The sequence below is a fragment of the Citrus clementina genome, unplaced genomic scaffold (assembly GCF_000493195.1).
Source record: "Citrus clementina cultivar Clemenules unplaced genomic scaffold, Citrus_clementina_v1.0 scaffold_7, whole genome shotgun sequence".
NCBI classification, from domain to species: domain Eukaryota; kingdom Viridiplantae; phylum Streptophyta; class Magnoliopsida; order Sapindales; family Rutaceae; genus Citrus; species Citrus x clementina.
Genome location: NW_006262075.1, coordinates 9,099,307 through 9,117,953, shown reverse-complemented (window position 1 = coordinate 9,117,953; position 18,647 = coordinate 9,099,307). Strand labels below are relative to the sequence as shown.

Sequence of the window (18,647 nt, the reverse complement as noted above, 5' to 3'; positions counted from 1 at the left end):
ATGGCGGACGGAACACTGGCCACCCACAATGGGACGGAGAAATTAATTGAGGGTTATCCAGTTTGCAGAAACGCTTCTTCTGATTTCAAGACCATAACAGCCCTAAGGGCTGATATATCTAACGATGGATTCACTTTTAAAGAAAGTGACAACATGACCATTAACGACTGTCAGCTTGCGTGCCAGAAAAATTGTTCTTGTATTGCATTTGCCTCCGCGAATGAAAATAATAAAACCGGCTGTCAGATTTGGAGCGAAGGGACGAATTTTACTGATGCGGTGTTTACAAATCCTGTATTCACTTACCGGTTGATAGACATCCGAGAAACCACAGCCGCCGGTGACTCAGGTGAGAGATGAAGAGTTTAATTAATTTGAATGACTGGATGTTAATTTTTGGGGAATCAAAATGATTGTATGCGTGCATGTGCATGATAAAGAAATTACATAGAAAACAAAAATTAATTTCATGTTTTAAGCATACCGCAAAAAAATCAATAATTTTCAAAGTTAGATTGTTGACTTAGCTAGCCTTTATTTAATTATCTGTCTAAAATCTGGGTTGACTTTGATTGATTCGAAATCATGCTGGACTTGGTTGTCATCTCCATAGTTTTTCATAACATTTGAATAAAAAAACTATCCTTATTTTCCCTATGAGAGCATTTATAAAAATGTCGATGTCATATTGTTGACTCCACGTTTGCACTAGACTGTCATCTAGTATCCAATTCATTTGTTAATAAAAGTATACACATGTTAAAATTTTAGAACGATAGGCTTATAAAGTTCAGATATTTATATCACAGCTAATAGGACATAATTTGGTGCTATGTCATTGGGTATGGGATATCATTATTAGTTATCAAGCCTCATCATTTCTCATCTAAGTTTATATTAGTACCACATTAGTCGATCATAAACTTTCGCATCGTCACTTCATATGTGCATTGGTACTCAAAATTTTATTTTACAAACTCACAAGTTATGTGATGTGCGGGTTCCATTAAATTCTTTCTCTTTGTGGATCGCTCGTCATTGTGGCAGGAAAGAAAGGGTCCTTCGAAAAGGGGAAGAAACGGTGGAGTAGTAAGACGTTGAAGGCAGTAAAAGCAACTCCACTAGTAGCAATCCTAATTCTCTGTATGTGCTATTTAACATGGAGAAAAGGTATACAAGGCAAAAGGTGAGCATTTTTTTTTTTTTTGGTAATATATATGATCAAAATTTCGATTTAACTTATCAGACAACCAGGATAAAGTGAGATGATAGAAATATTTTTCATGATACAACATTTTGGCAACTTGTTTCTTATCTTACGCTATTCTATTTAGTTTATCATGACTTGGGAGGAAAAAAAAATCAGCCAATAATCACACTAGGAATTGAACAATGCTTTTAATAAATATACATGTTGGTTTAGTGGAAAAATGGAATCAAGAGAGGATATTATGCGAGCTGGGGGATAACTTGTCACTTCCAACCGCACAACAGAAAAGAAAAACACAAGAAAAAGGTCATAGCATGAGCCATGACTTGAAGATATTTGACTTTCAAACCATTGTTGCGGCCACAAACAATTTCTCACTCATAAACAAGCTCGGAGAGGGTGGTTTTGGTCCAGTTTATAGGGTAATCAAAATTTTTGCGAGTATCATTGATATTCAGTTACATAGATAGTGCTTACTGTTGAGTGTTAGAAAATGCATATTTATAAAGGAAAAAACCGTCATTTTACATTTTAAGTCTTACTAACAACCCTTACTTTTATATATTTAACCTTCTTGTGATTTAATTACATGTGTTTTATTTTAATTAAGTATTTTATGTATTTTAGGGGCATTATAGTCATTTCACAATAAAGGAGAGATCAGACGGCAAAACGGACATCACTTTTGAACTCAGGACGGTCGAAAACCTTAGGAGGAGCATAAAAGGAAAAATGGCACTATTCACATGTACGGTACTGTATACGTTACTGTTCACGACACTGTTCACATAGACGGATGATGACGTGGCATTAACCGATGATGTGGCATTGACTGATGAGGTGTCACGATCCTGTTGGACTAAAATTCTTATGTACTGTTGATGGTGACATGGCAGCATATCAGTGGACGAAAAATCTCGCGTACGGTGCATGCATCACACAGGATTATTTTCAACCAAACCGCGTTACTGTTCATCCGGGTCAAACCGTGTTACTGTTCATTCGCGTGGTCAAATCGTGGACTGTTGACTGATGATGTGGCGCAATCCTGAGCGTCCAAACTGTTTTTAATCCGATGGCCATGATTTACTCCATGTATCTATAAAAAGGGGGCCTCCCCCCCCTAATTTGATATCTCTGAATCCATTTTTGGGATCCATTTTCTGTAATTCCCTCTCCATCTTGTATTTTCTTCGTATTTTAATAAATTCCCATTTTGCCCCTAGTTCAATTATGAGTGGCTAATTTTCTTTCAAGCTTGGGTTGAAGGTGAAGTCTCAACATGTGTCATGGGCTTAATTTGGTAAATTTATTTTCTCTTCCCCTCTAATTTGTGTGGATGTTTTGACTTCTCGTCGACAAATAATAATAGTCTTGTCTAGATACCGCCTTGGTTACACCGGCTCTCTAGTATAAGGTTATTATTATTTGGCACGATAAGCCCTTAGCACCATATTGATTAGAGCGTGGTTCATGAGGTGTGGATTCCCCCCTCATGATTTAATTGGCATTAATACGGATTATTTAGCCCATGATGCATGTTGATACGGATCCAGATACCCAAGTACGTCATTTCAATAGAATTATCTTCAATTTATTCTCGCCATTGCAATTCCAATTTTAGAATTTATTCTCGCCATTTTAATTTAAGTTTTAGCATATACCAAATCATTTCCACCATAAATCCAACAACCCATTTACAAAATTAATTCTATACACAATTAAAATCCACCTCCTCGTGGGATCGACACTCGTCACCATAGATCTATACTACAATAGATTCGTGCGCTTGCGAGTATATTAAAATTTGCACAACACTTACACTTTACTTCGTGGTGTTAATTAATTTCAGGGAAAGTTACCAGATGGGCGAGAAGTAGCCATGAAAAGACTCTCAAGAAATTCAGGACAAGGAATGATGGAGTTCAAGAATGAAGCTAAACTCATTGCGAAACTCCAGCACAATAATCTTGTGAGGCTTTTAGGGTGTTCTCTTCTGGGAGAAGAAAAGATTTTAGTCTACGAGTACATGCCTAACAAGAGCTTGGATTTTTTCATTTTCGGTACGTGTCTATTCAAGTTCAACGATTGAGAACGTGTTGGTAACAATTCTATGCATGAATCACTTATTAACTATTCTTAACTTCTTTTTACATCTTCATTATATTTTGAGACAGATTCTGGTAAAAAGAACCAACTAAACTGGCAAAAATGATACAATATAATTGAAGGGATCGCTCAAGGACTTATTTATCTACATAAATATTCAAGATTATGGGTGATTCACCGAGACTTGAAAGCGAGCAATATTTTATTCGATGACCAAATTGTTGAAATTAGTGATTATGAAGAGCCAACAGCTGACTCCAATGCTAAGCTGGCATGCCACCTCAGCTGCAGTCAATTACAATCTGAGAATGTTGAAGATAAGATGGATTTGCTACGCTGGCAAAATGGATATACAGAAGATTCTCAGTACATATGCATGCAGCTGAGGCGTTTCTAGAAGCTCAATATGATTGGCTGTGTTCTTGGATTAGTTATTTTGCTCAATTACCCTGCTACCCTCTGTATTAGCTTTTTTTTGTCTTTCTTCTCTGTATATAAACAAACGTGAGCTTGTATTGTTTTTATCAAGTTTTAGATCATTAATGAAAGGTTTGCGATTTGTGCTTGCTTGCCATATATAAGCAATTTCCAGTAAAGTTTAACTGAATCCAAAAATATCTGATTTTGGCTTGGCTAGAATTTTTGGGGTGAATGAATTAGAAGTGAACACAAACAGAGTTGTTGGAACATAGTAAGTTTACTTATAAATGTTAGCTTTCTTCATGCGAAGTCATTTCCTCTTTAAATCATCGATACTTATTGTGCTTTATTTTCCTTTTAGCGGTTACATGTCCCCGGAGTACGCCATGAGTGTCATTGTTTCAATGAAGATAGATGTGTTTAGCTTTGGAGTTTTAGTATTGGAAATTGTGAGTGGTAAAAAGAACAATAGCTGCTATCATTCAGAGCGTCCACTCAAACTTATAGGATATGTAAGTATCACTATCCAGTCAAATCTTTTTGGATGGCCTGTACAATCTGATCTTCAGAGAGTACTCCAAAACTATTGATATTTTTCTCTAATACTATTATAAGCCTTTAGATATCAATTTAAGTTTTTGGGTCAAATAATTTTGCTAACATGCTATCAGGATCTATTAAAACTTGTCTGTATATCGTTGTTAGACCGTTACCTATTAGCTTAACTTTTTGGGTCAAGCTGTTTCAATAACAAAAACCTAACTCTTTCAGGCATGGCAACTCTGGAATGAAGGGAAATGTATAGAGCTCGTGGACACAGCACTGGATGAATCATGTTCTCCTAATGAAGTACTCAGATGCATTCATGTGGGTCTACTGTGCGTACAGGATCAGCCAACGGATAGACCCACAATGTCCGATGTTGTTTCCATGCTTACAAATGAAACTATGATTCTACCTGCGCCAAAACAACCGGCGTTCTTTGTCGATGTCAATCCTGATGAAGAAGTACTAGATGTTCTCAACAATGATTCAAAACATTGTTCAGTTAATTAATTAGATATACTACTAATTAATATGATCACCTACGCCATGTGATTATCAAATACTAGTAATCAACGATTGAGCCATTGACTGTTCACGTTAATTCGGAGGCATCAACTTCTCCTGGTGGAAACTTGCGCAAACGGCCTAACAAACGATTTCCGGCTTAGAATCCTTTCATCGTTTTAAAAATTAGTTAAAAAAATTAATTTAATTGTAAATAAAGTTAAAAAAAAATGACTTGATTGTCAATATCAACATTTAAAACTCAATTTTGACCACTCATTTAATAAGGAGAGACTATGAGATTTAAAAAAAAAAAAAGATACTTGTCCAACATTTCCATAACATGTCTCCTCATGTATACATTAAATAATTAATTATCGTCGACTTTATTTTCATTCTAAAGACAAAATGATGGTAACTTGTCATATATACTTATTTGCTTGAAATTATTGGCAAGTCTTATTGTCAATATTGTCATTATTCAAGAATGTTGAATTATTATCTACTAACGGATACAAAAGCATAAATTAATGGCAACGAAAAGTTGTTTCCATTGGGAGATTTGTCTTTAGGGTTAAAATTGGGATGATAATTTGGCTATACGAAGCTTCCATGAAAAAACCAACACTTTCAAAGTCCATAGCCAATAGTCACGGTCGTTGGCTGATTGATGCATATTATATTTCAAGGACCACTATTATTCGATGACTCATTTTTGCATTTACACTTGTATGTGCAAGACCAGTGAACAGAGAGGTTATCAAAGAACGCACATTTTGATTCGTTTCTTTCTGCAAAGTACACACTCAGTTCCACTAATGGGTATCAAACAAAGAATTGACCTCCTTATCAGCTTTTCATTCTTTGTTCTCTTGACGGGGCCTTGCTATTCCCAGACTGACACATTACTTCCAGGCCAACTTCTCAAAGATGGAGATGAGTTGGTTTCAGCTTTTGGCAACTTCAGGATGGGATTCTTTAGCTATATGTCCTCAGAAGATCGGTACTTAGGAATATGGTACCATAGGCCAACAGATCCATCTGATTCGCACTGGTCCTACGGGTCCCCAAAAATAAATCAACCAGTGTGGGTTGCCAACAGAAACACCCCAATCGCTGATAAATCCGGAAGCCTTACAATAGACAGCAGAGATGGCAATTTAAAAATTTTACGCAAAGGTGGAAATTCTATTGTAGTAAGTTCGGTTCAAGCAATGGGTAATACAAGTGCTGCTTTATATGAAACCGGAAATTTTGTATTATATGAGACGAATCCAAGTGGATCTATGGAGCGGGAGCTGTGGCAGAGTTTTGACTATCCAACTGATATTCTTCTGCCAGGAATGAAACTGGGACTTAATTTGCAAACTGGGCACGGGTGGTTTCTCCGGTCGTGGACATCAGAGGACTCTCCTGCTGAAGGGGAATTTACGCTCAACATTGATCCAAATGTCTCAAACCAGTTGATAATCCAGCGGAGAGGGGAAGTCCTTTGGACCAGTGGCCTTTTCCCACACTGGCGAGCTCTTGACCTTGATTCCGACTTCCACTTCAGCTACACTTTAAATGAAAAAGAAAGATATTTCAATTATTCTCTAAACGGAAATTTTACTTCATTTCCAACACTTCAAATTGACTCCAGAGGTTCACTTACAGTTACAGGTGCTCTTCCTATTTCGTGTCCTGGCTCTGAGGGATGTGTGAGGCTTTCCAGCTGCATAGGATATTTTCCGGATGATTTTGAATTGAACTGGGCACGGAAGCGGGGTTTCATGTCCGTGGATGGGTTCAAGTTCAAAGGTAGTAACAACACGAGCAGAGACGATTGTGCAACCAAATGCTTGAGTAATTGTTCCTGTATTGCCTTTGCAATCACAAATGAAAATAACAATACCGCCTGTGAGATCTGGAGCAGAGGGTCAAAGTTCATAGAGGATAATAATAATACAGATGCTCGCTACATAAGCGTGTGGGAACCCAAAGGTAAGTCTGCTTCAGTAATTATAATAACGCAAATACTATAATTTGATGTATCACGTCCAAGCTGGAGAAGAAATTGTAAGGTATTAATTACTTGTAAGTAAAAGCAAGACTTAAATTTTAGGACCTGCATCCCTTTGTTCTTTATTCGAGACCAGTAAAGCAGATCTAATAGACCTATCATTTAACTCAAGACAAAACCATAATACTTCAGTTCAAGATGTTTAATTTACTCAAAAGCAGAGTAAATCCTGAAAATTTACTACCTTGTTTTTAATATGTTTGAAATTTGTATACAAGAGGATGTATGTCACCAAGTCACAAATGTTTTACTTTTAGTAGCTTTTCTTAAAAGTCTAACAAGCATAATTAGGTAACAAGCTATTTTTATGCTTTTCATTTGAATTAGGCATTGAAGAAAAGAAGTGCTGGCTGTGTCTAATCATTCCACTGGCAGTAGCTCTACCTGTGGGGATCCTGTCATGTTCATTATGCTTTCTGGCAAGGAGAAAATACAAGGCAAATGGTATGCAATTGGTCAAAAATATCTATCATTATTGATGATCAATAAAAGCAAGGTTTTACTTAAGCCTTTCGCTCTATCGTTTATTGCAGAGAAGTGGTGGATTTCATTAACCATTGCTATATCAGCAGCTTTAACATTCATACCTTTGCTGAGCTACTTATGTTATCTGATTTATGGAAAAATCAAGACTAAAGGTAATAACTTGGAAAAGATATATTATTAATACCAGTGAATAACAAGAATCTGAACTATGCCTTTCGTGATCTTAATTAGTGGAACGAATTATGAACCAAAAGAAGCTGTTACGTGAACTCGGAGAAAACCTGTCGCTTCCCTCAACAAATGGCGATGGAAAAAGAAAGGGAAATGACCATAACAGCATGAAATACGGATTAGAGATCTTTGATTTTCAAACAATTTCTGCTGCTACAAATAATTTCTCAGCAGTAAATAAGCTTGGAGAGGGTGGTTTTGGTCCAGTTTATAAGGTGAAATTTTGCAACTTCTATTGATATTAAGTGCATAACTGGTTATTCTTATAGAGACATGATTTCAGGGGCAACTGCTAAATGGACAAGAGGTAGCAATAAAGAGACTTTCAAGAAGATCTGGACAAGGAATAGTGGAGTTCAAGAATGAAGCTAAACTTATTGCGAAACTCCAGCATACAAATCTGGTGAGGCTTTTAGGATGCTCTCTCCATGGAGAAGAAAGGCTTTTAGTCTACGAGTTCATGCCAAACAAAAGTTTGGATTTCTTTATTTTCAGTAGGTTCCCTCTTCAATATGTAAGTAGTATTTGGCTACAACATTTCTCTGCTTTGTCAACTAATATTAGTATTTTTGTTTCTGTTCTATGATGAGACAGACTCTAGAAGAAACAACCGACTGAATTGGGAAACACGCTTCAGTATAATTGAAGGGATTGCACAAGGACTTCTTTACCTCCATAAGTATTCAAGGTTAAGAGTGATTCACAGAGACTTGAAAGCAAGCAACATTTTACTAGATGACCAAATGAATCCAAAAATCTCCGATTTTGGTATGGCTAGAATTTTTGGATTGAATCAGTCAGAAACAAACACAAACAGAGTTGTTGGAACATAGTAAGTATATACTATATTTACAATCCAACATATTAGTTTGCTTTATTCATGTGCAGATATCAATTTCTTGCTTCCAGTTACTAAAATAGTATTCAATTATTTATCAGTGGCTATATGTCTCCGAATATGCGATGAGTGGCGTTGTCTCAATCAAAACTGATGTGTTTAGCTTTGGAGTCTTAGTACTGGAAATTGTGAGTGGCAAAAAGAACAACGGTTGCTATCGTACAGATCATCCACTCAACCTTATAGGATATGTAAGTATGCTGAGTTAGACTGAATTTCGTTTGAGTGATACTTGCAGTCTTACCTTGACTGTTCTTGTTGCATGTTGAAGGCATGGCAACTGTGGAATGAAGGCAAAGTTTTAGAGCTAGTAGACATTGCATTGGAAGGATCATTCTCTCCCAATGAAGTACTGAGATGCATTCATGTGGGACTATTGTGTGTGCAAGACCAAGCAACGGATAGGCCTGCAATGCCCGATGTTGTTTCCATGGTTACAAATGAGTCTCTTTCCCTCCCTGCGCCAAAGCAACCAGCATTTTTCATCAATATTACTGCTGAAGAACCACCAGTTTCTGAAAGTAACGCAGAATGTTGTTCAATAAATAATGTATCAATTTCAGTATTGGAAGCAAGATGATACACAGTTACATAATTCAGTCAGGTAGCTATGTTGAAATTCTAGCACGAACAGAGAAATCAATGTTCGATGCTTGCATTTTGTGAATGGTAATGTGTCAATTCAACACACGAGTTAATAAACCTGCATTTTTTATTGATGTTACCACCGAAGAACCAGAAGCTACCGAAAACAAGTCAGAAGTTTGTTCCGTATATAAAGAATCGATTACAGAGATTGAAGCAAGATAAAAGTAATACTGGCAGTGAAATAATTTTCTGTATTGATGAAGCAAAACGGCACAGAGATGCATAGAGGCGATGATTTATGTTGATTTTGTTTTTCATCATACTACTGATGTTATGAATCACTTTATACTAATCCAAATTCATAAATGGATTACTTTGCAAACGGCAGAATGTTCCATATATTCTATATATGTAGATTGAGTGGCAAGAAAATGTTTGAAAGTGACAGTTATAAACGTAGAGGGGCAAGAGTATTTGTTCAAATTTAGGCCATTGCTATTTAAATTTTTGCTATGCGTTACTGTCCTCATCCAATATTGAATTGGAAACAAAGTCATAACCAATGTCATTAACAAATCTAGTCCACTCCAGTCTGGCATGCACTGGGAGACTTTTGTGACATACCACAATTGAATGCTATTCAAAAGATTTTCAGTTCAAAGTAAGCAATTAAGAGGGCCTAGCCTAAAGTCAATAGTCAATGTCGATGGCGGACTGCTTCTCATTGATTATATATAACCACTGCTACTCACAAAAGCCAACAAAACAATGAATAGCAAAGGAAGCAAGTATGCTCAACTGAGCTTTTTATGGCTCATGCTCTTGCTGGGATCTTCAGATTCCACCCTGACTGACAAATTAGTACAAGGCCAATTGCTCAAAGATGGGATGCTACTGGTTTCAGCGTTTGGGAACTTCAAGTTGGGATTCTTTAGCCCTGCGAGCTCTACTACGACAGAGCGCTACTTAGGAATATGGCACGATACAGCTCCAGACACTTTGGGCTGGTATTTCCGACCTATTTTGCCTCGTTATCAAACTGATGAGCCTATATGGATTGAAAATCGGAACACCCCAATCTTAGATCAGTCCGGAGTTCTTACAATAGACAGCATCGATGGCAATTTGAAAATTTTACACAATGGGGGAAATCCTATTGCTGTAAGTTCGGTTGAAGGAGCTAGTAACAATACAAGTGCTACATTGCTGCAATCTGGCAATCTAGTCCTACGGGAAATGAACACAGATGGAACTATAAAGCGAGTGCTGTGGCAAAGCTTTGACTATCCGACTGATACACTTCTTCCAGGAATGAAACTGGGAATTAACTTGCAAACGGGACATCAATGGTTTCTCCAATCATGGCTTGATTATTCCTCTCCTGCTCAAGGCTCATTCACCTTAGGAATTGAACCCAATGCCACAAACCAGTTGATCATCAGATGGCGACGAGAAACGATCTACTGGACTAGTGGGCTTTTGCTTAATGGGAACTTCAACTTCTCTCGTTCGTGGAATCTTAGTTTTAGTTACACTTCAAATGAACAAGAAAAGTACTTCGAGTATTCTTTAAATGAAGGGGTCACTTCATCTGTATTCCTAAGAATTGATCCGGAGGGTGCACTCTCGGACAGCAGAGGATCGTTTGCTCCTTGCACTTACGGAGGATGTTGGAATCAGCTTCCACGTCCAATCTGCAGGAAAGGCACTGGTCCAGAAAATTTCCAGAGCAAATTTGGGCTCATATCTGAACATGGATTCAAGTTCAAAGAAAGTGACAACATGTCCTCTACTGACTGTCGAGCCAAATGCTTTTATAATTGTTCTTGCATTGCCTTTGCTACCGGTACCAGAGGATTTAAAAATAAGCAGGCTTATTGTGAGATTTGGAGTGAAGGGACAGAGTTTACAGAGATTGCCTCGAACAATTCAAGAGAAATATTCATCCTCGCAATCAAAGGTAACTGTCATTAATCATTTATTGTCACATTGTTGTTGTAAGACAAATGAATAAGTGAAGATCATTTAACAGAAGAAAAGAGGAAACCAAAATTAATTGGTGCAATAATAGGAGCCCTAATGGTACCCCTGTTGGGTTCGATGTGCTATCTTATACGGAGAAAATACAAAGCACAAGGTATGCAATCTATCAAACTACCATATTTCTCACTTTCGCATTTACTTTGAAATCTATCGCATATGAATACGGCTAGGATTTGTTCCAATTCCAGAAGAGAAGTGGTGGCGTTCATTAACCATTGCTATAGGAGTAGTTTTGGGGATACCCATGTTGTGCTACTTGTGCTATGTGACATGGAGAAAACTCAAGGCAAAAGGTAACTCCTGGAACAAATAATTATTATCATTCAATCAATAACAATATAATTGAACTATATTTTCCATGTATCTAAAATTAGTGGAAAACAAAATGAACCAAATGAAGCTATTACGTGAACTTGGAGATAACGTGTCACTTCTGCCGACATATGGGAAAAGAAAATCACCAGAGAAAGATCAAAGCATTAGCCACGAGCTGAAGATATTTGATTTTCAAACCATTGCAGCTGCTGCAAACAATTTTTCTACTACAAATAAGCTTGGCGAGGGTGGCTTTGGTCCAGTTTATAAGGTAGGTATATACATACATACATACACAATCACACACATATATATATATTAAGATGTATAATAAAATGATTGTCAGCTGATTGAGCAACATTTCAGGGGAAATTAGCAGATGAGCAAGAAGTAGCAATAAAGAGACTTTCTAGAAGTTCGGGCCAAGGAATAGTGGAGTTTAAGAATGAAGTTAGACTCATTGCAAAACTGCAGCACACGAACCTTGTTAGGCTCTTGGGGTGCTCTCTCCATGGAGAAGAAAGGCTCTTAGTTTATGAATTCATGCCAAACAAAAGCTTGGATTTCTTTCTTTTCAGTAGGTCTCTTTTCACAAGATTAGTATTCTAATTTCTAATGCGAAACCTATCATTATTCATACTATTATCTGTTTGATGCAGACTCTGGTAGAAAGAACGTATTGAATTGGGAGAAACGTTTCATTATAATTGAAGGGATCTCACAAGGGCTTCTATATCTTCACAAGTATTCAAGATTAAGAGTGATTCATAGAGATTTGAAAGCTAGCAACATTTTACTTGATGACAAAATGAATCCTAAAATTTCTGATTTTGGAATGGCTAGAATCTTTGAGGTGAATGAATCAGAAGCAAACACAAAGAGAATTGTTGGAACATAGTAAGTACCATTTAAGATATAACACTTTGTGGCTTTTCGCATAGAGCATGCATAAACATTTTCCCTCTCAATTTCTTTACAGTGGCTATATGTCTCCAGAGTATGCCATGAGCGGAATTGTCTCAATAAAAACAGATGTATTTAGTTTCGGAGTCTTGGTACTGGAAATTGTGAGTGGCCAGAAGAACCATACACGCCATCATCCAGATCGCCCACTCAACCTTATAGGATACGTAAGTATTCGTTCTTAGGACTGTGAGAGAGGTTGCCACGCGGCTTTGCGTTGCCAAATCCAGTGCTTAATTACCCTTATGCGGTTTTAAAACTTACCATTTTTCAGGCATGGCAGCTGCTGAGCGACGGCAAAGGTTTGGAGCTAATAGACCCATCACTGGAACAACCATGCTCTGCTAATGAAGTGATGAGATGCATTCATGTGGGTCTCTTGTGCGTACAGGACCAGGCAATGGATAGACCCACAATGCCTGAAGTTGTCTGCATGCTTCAAAATGAAACAGTGCCTCTGCCTCCACCAAAACAACCTGCCTTTTTCATCAACGCTAATGCTGATGATCAAGTGCCGGAAGTTCCGGATAATGAGGTTGCAAAATTTTCAACAAACGATGTAACAATGACAACGATGGAAGCAAGATAAATATATTGGCTGTAATAGTAACATGATTCAAAAAAATGACACGCCATCTACATGCTTCCAGTTAACTGTTTACGGGGACTTCTGTAATAGTATTTTTGGCGTTTCTTATTTTAATTTATTTTAACACTTTTTTTCATTTTTGGAGTGAATTAATAGGCTTACATTCATAGATTTATGGCATTTTATACAAAATATAAATTTATCCTATTTTATAACATAAAACACACAAATACGGCATTGTCGATGCACGATATGATCTGTTAGTTTTGACAATTGCACTAGAGACTTGCTATAAATTTATTGCCAAATTCACCCAAGTTCTTCAAAGAATCAGCCTATCTTTTAGTCTAATGCTTTTTATTTATTAAACCGAATCAACAATAAAAGAAAATGGAGAGCAAATTATAATGTGAAACATTTTAAATCAATTTGTAATGTATATAGAGTAAAAAAAAATTGTAATTTAAGTTTTATAAGAACACAACTACTGTAAACTTCGTGATACTCTATATAGAAATAATCTTTATTTAACAATAAAAATTTTGGTCAAAATTTAGTTAAGTTATAAATAAAAATAAACTCTACATTGTAATAAATTATAATTTTTATAAATTATGTCTTAAGAAACTTGTCTTCACATAGTAATGATTATTGGTATATTGTAAAAAAAATTATTCTTTGTTATATTAAAAGTTTAAAATAGAATAAAATATTTTTCTAAAATTATTTGAAAAATTAATTTATTTGTTAGATTTTCAAGATAACTTTGCATAATCCCAACATTACATATTAGATTTATGCACGAACTTTTTAAAATCATGTTTATTTCTTTTATCATTGTCCTTACATTAGATTTGGCATACTTCATTAATTAATTGTCAATGTAGCACATATTTTATCCCATATTACTTCAATTACGAATAACTAAGTTAAAATAATAATTTTTTTATCTATGCCTCTATTAAATTATAATCTTCTGATAGTAATAAATTAGTTTAGTATAATTTTATGACTATAATGGGGTTTCAATATACATGGTATGGATTATGGAACTTATCATAATGGGGGTCGGCCTGCAATACATCGCTGTATCTGGTACAGCCAATTTTTATTATTTTTTTAATTAATTTTATAATCGGCCACCGGTTATCTCTTATTGTAATCGATTAGGGTGAAAAAATTAAAGGTAAATATCATACAGCTACCGTTATTTTAAGTATATAACAAGGTTATCAATTAAATTATAAAACTACCAAATACTCCCTCAACTTTACATGAAAATATATTTAAAAAATGAAACTTATATTTTTTTTCCTCAAAATATGTGACATTACTACTGCAAATATTATTGAAATATAAATAAATAAATAAATATAATTGTAAATTATTAAATATTTTAATACATTTATAAATTTAGTAATTTTTTGCATAAAAATTTATCATAATATTTTATTAATTTTGTATAGGTCAATGCAATCTAAATATTTAGATCACTAATTAATCAGATTTATTTTCAAATAATTGAAAGAAATCAATCTGATAATACATATAAAGTGATTCAAACCTCTACCCACTAATATGAGAATAATTTTTGTCTAACTTTTGGATAATTATCAAAAAAGTATCTTGTTTTTTTTAATTAATTATCTTGTTAATTATACCAAACATTATAATTATCAATCAAATATTATTGTTTTTTTATTATTAATTTATTGCTATTGGCCAATATTATTATATGATATATATAGGCAGATTTAATGTATCTCAATCTCTTATGCAAATTAATTCATACAAACCTATGTGAAATTAATTTATTCTTTTATACTGCATTATTTTGATGGTTATATTGATTCACTATTTTCAAATGATAATATTTTCTTAAATACTTATAATAGACATGTCTATACATTAATGGTGTGTTTACTTGAGTATTTAGGAAATGAGAATGAAGGAATGTGAATGAAACTCATATTTACTTAGTAAAATGTAATTTGAGAATAGAAATAAAATGTGTGGGTCCCACACAATTTTGTATCCCTATAATTTTTTCATATTTTCCAAATTATCCTCGTTCAAAGCACAATTAATTTTATTATTTTAAATGTCATTATTATTATTATTAAATTTTGTCATTATTATTATTATTATTAAATTTTATTAACTTTATTATTAATTATTGTTATTATTATTTTTATTAATATTATCATTATTAACATTTATTATTATTAATTTTATTTTTTTAATTAATATCATTTTTATAATAATATTTATACAAATACAGTATAACCTCTATAAATTAATACTCTATAAATTAATACTCGATAAATTATTAATATAATAATTTTTTGCAGTCCTGACTTAGGCCCTGAAGCTAAATTAATAATTTCGATAAATTAATAAGATAATTTTTTTGAGAACTCCTATATAACTCTATGGTCACATTTATATCATAAATTAATAATTGTAGAAATTATAAATACTGTGAAATTACAAATGTAACTGACTATGTCAATTTATTAAAATATGAGTCTATTGTAACTTGTTTTTTCTTGAAGTTTAAATCTAGTTGAATCTCATCTTTAATTTTTAACAAGTTAACAAGTTACTATGAAATAAAAGAATACTTTGTGTTTGTTTATCTAGACAATAATTTTAACTTAATTCATTAAATACATTTAATTTCTAATTTAGTTCATTGGATTTATGACTTAGCTAAATTATGTAAATACATGAATACTCTTTAATTACGTAGATAAGTAGTCAAATTCAATTGATACAATTTAATGAAATTACATTTATTTTAGTTCATTGAATACACTTAGATAAATTTATGTAAATACATGAATTTAGTTAATCAAGTAGATAGGTACATTAGATGAATTAGTTCAAATTCAATTAATGCAATTTAATAACTAACATTTAGTTTAGTTCATTGAATACATTTAGATAAATTTATGTAAATACATGAATTTAGTTAATCAAGTAGATAGGTACATTAGATGAATTAGTTCAAATTCAATTAATACAATTTAATAACTAACATTTAGTTTAGTTCATTGAATACATTTAGATAAATTTATGTAAATACATGAATTTAGTTAATCAAGTAGATAGGTACATTAGATTAGTTTTAATTCAAACAATTTAATAACTAACATTTAGTTTAGTTCATTGAATACATTTAGTAAAATTCATAAATTTATTTAATCAAGTATACATTATTTATTTGATGAATTTATTTAAATTCTATTGATTATATTTGTAAAATACAATGAATTTTCAATTAATTAAATGTTAGTTCTTTGTACTGTGAACACACTCTATAAATTAATAATTTATTAATTTATAGATTAATTAATATCTCTCTAAATTAATAAATTTCTATGGTCCCGACATTATTAATTTATAGAGGTTATACTGTATTTAGTTAATGAAAATTACATTATTTAATATTATGGGTATTTTGGTAAATTGATTCTCATTCTCATTTCTTATTCCCATTTATTTTGCCAAATAAACAGATCAGTGACATTCCAGCACATTTACATTCTCATTTATTTTAGCTAAGTAAATATTAGAATCTCATTCTCATTTCTCATTCATATTCCAGTCTATTCTTATTCTCGACCCATTTTCATTCCCAACTCATTCCCATTCCATCCAATTTCCATTCCATGAAGTAAACGCATCATAAATGTAATGCTAATTTTTTATCGATTGAATTTAGTAGTATCAAAATTAATGATTTATAATAAAGTGTATTTTTTTATGTTGTTAGTAACCATTATTACTTTGTTGGCCAATATTTAAATTGATTAAAATGAACTCAACTGAGATACTTGTTATCAATAGTAGACATTTATTATTAAAATGTGTATATAATCTGTAGTCTATAGATATGCTTTAAGAAATTTGTTTTGCATATTAAAGTTTTTGGCAAAATCTATTTATGCATATTAAATTTTTTCAATTTAAGTAAATCATATTTATAAGTTAAAGTTTATATTTAAAAATATAAAACAAAATTAGTTTTTCATTAAAAAATAAAAAAATATAAATAGCCCCACCGTCGAACCCTAATTTCTAGTTTCTACCTAACAATCAATTTTTTCGCTGCCGCTGCACAAAACCTTTGCTGCTGCCGCTCCCTTCTTTCTTGGCAGCCGCTGCCACTGCTACTTCCTTCTGATCTGGTTGGCTGACAACTTTAGCACTCGGATCTTTTGGCATAAATGTGAGCTGCTGCTTCCTTCTTTCTTTGTTGTCGCTGTTGTTGCCACTTCATTCTAATCTGGTTGGCTAACAACTTTAGCACTCTGAAAATTTCACTGTATATTTATCCACACTACCGTATTGTGCTAAAGTTTCGCTTTAATTTTGATTTTTAATTTATTACCTTATGTTTTGGCATTTTTTATATTTTATAGCTATTGTTGGATATTTTAGGTTGCTTGCATGTTTAGAAATTTAATTTTTTTTGGTTAATTTTATGATTTTGAGTTAGGTTTTTAAGTACTGTTTCGGTAGTGAGTGATGATATTTTTCTTCTTACTGTCAATATATATAATTACGTGACTAGATATTAGATTATTGCTGCTTCGTTTTTATTGGCACCAATTAGCTGCTGATTTTTAAGATCAATTTTAATGGATTCTTTAGTTTTGTTATTAAAAAATAAATAAGCCTTTCAATGGAGTTGCATGTCTTTTTGCTTTGATCTTTTACATATTGTATTGAGACAAAAGCTTCATGTGATTCTTTGTGATTTTTTTTACTTAGAAATCTCCAATTCTGCAATATATAAAGGACTTATAATCTTCACTGGCATTGAAAGGTTTTGGGGGTCTTTTTCCTTTAGTTTATTGCAAAATGTCCACGTATTTTGGAGGGGTGCCGACGAAGCAAGTGGTTTGGTTGGTTCTTTTGGATGCTCTTCATTTCTTGCACTTTTTTTTTTAACAAGAATTTGGGTATTATGCAGTTCCAAATTCGAGAAATCTTTGAATTTCAGCATTTTTCCCCCCTTTATCATAGCCAGATTCACCACATCATTTTAAGCTACTTGATCTTGCTCAACTGATTATTAGAGATTGTTGGTGCATATTCTTGAGGTAGCACTTTCGAATTAATTCCCTTTTCCTACTTCTCAGGGATTTTCAAATTTAGAATTATAGTTTATCTTGGACATTTACTAGGAGAATGGTGATTATTACATGAAAAGTGACAAGAATGGACAAGCAGTAAAAAATATTGGGGATGTCTGATTGGTACATTTTCTTTTTCTTGGGAATTTTGATGTTATGACAAGATCTCTGCATGTTATGTTTTAAGAACTACTTGCTTTTTATTTTTAACTATTAAAGCTGTTATGGCCTATAAATGCTGTAAAACTTGACACTTCTATTATTATAAACACGTTTCATTACAATTCTATTGTAATTAAACTTTCTTTTCTTCTCTTTTTGGCACTTTTGTAACAGGGCTAGTTTGCAGAGCAGACAAATGAAAAGCACAATGACTGTCTTTGTTTCCTTCTGGCTTTATGTCAGCATAGCAGGCTTGCAGCTCTCTACGGTAAGCATGTTTTGTTTATTTTTTTTTTCACTAAATCAATAAAATATTTTTATTATAAGATTAATTTTAAGAAAAAATATGTTTTTGTGATTGTAATTGTGTGATTGAT

At 33.3% G+C, this 18,647-nt stretch overlaps 2 protein-coding genes and 1 pseudogene across 2 annotated transcripts; all 3 read left to right on the top strand.

Moving 5' to 3' along the window:
- On the top strand, nt 1–4,795 carry LOC18037044 (G-type lectin S-receptor-like serine/threonine-protein kinase RKS1). The gene is made up of 7 exons (XM_024181078.1): nt 1–349; nt 1,048–1,143; nt 1,424–1,632; nt 3,063–3,273; nt 3,442–3,685; nt 4,101–4,251; nt 4,511–4,795. Exons 1-7 carry the CDS (start codon nt 1–3, stop codon nt 4,793–4,795), a joined length of 1,545 nt encoding a protein of 514 aa, XP_024036846.1.
- A 726-nt stretch (nt 4,796–5,521) lies between these two features.
- LOC18036897 lies at nt 5,522–9,476 on the top strand (annotated as a pseudogene).
- A 360-nt stretch (nt 9,477–9,836) lies between these two features.
- On the top strand, nt 9,837–13,078 carry LOC18037023 (G-type lectin S-receptor-like serine/threonine-protein kinase CES101). Its single transcript, XM_024180564.1, has 8 exons — nt 9,837–11,014; nt 11,087–11,191; nt 11,286–11,390; nt 11,472–11,683; nt 11,779–11,989; nt 12,072–12,309; nt 12,392–12,542; nt 12,650–13,078. Exons 1-8 carry the CDS (start codon nt 9,871–9,873, stop codon nt 12,962–12,964), a joined length of 2,481 nt encoding a protein of 826 aa, XP_024036332.1. The 5' UTR covers nt 9,837–9,870; the 3' UTR covers nt 12,965–13,078.
- The last annotated feature ends 5,569 nt before the right edge of the window (nt 13,079–18,647 follow it).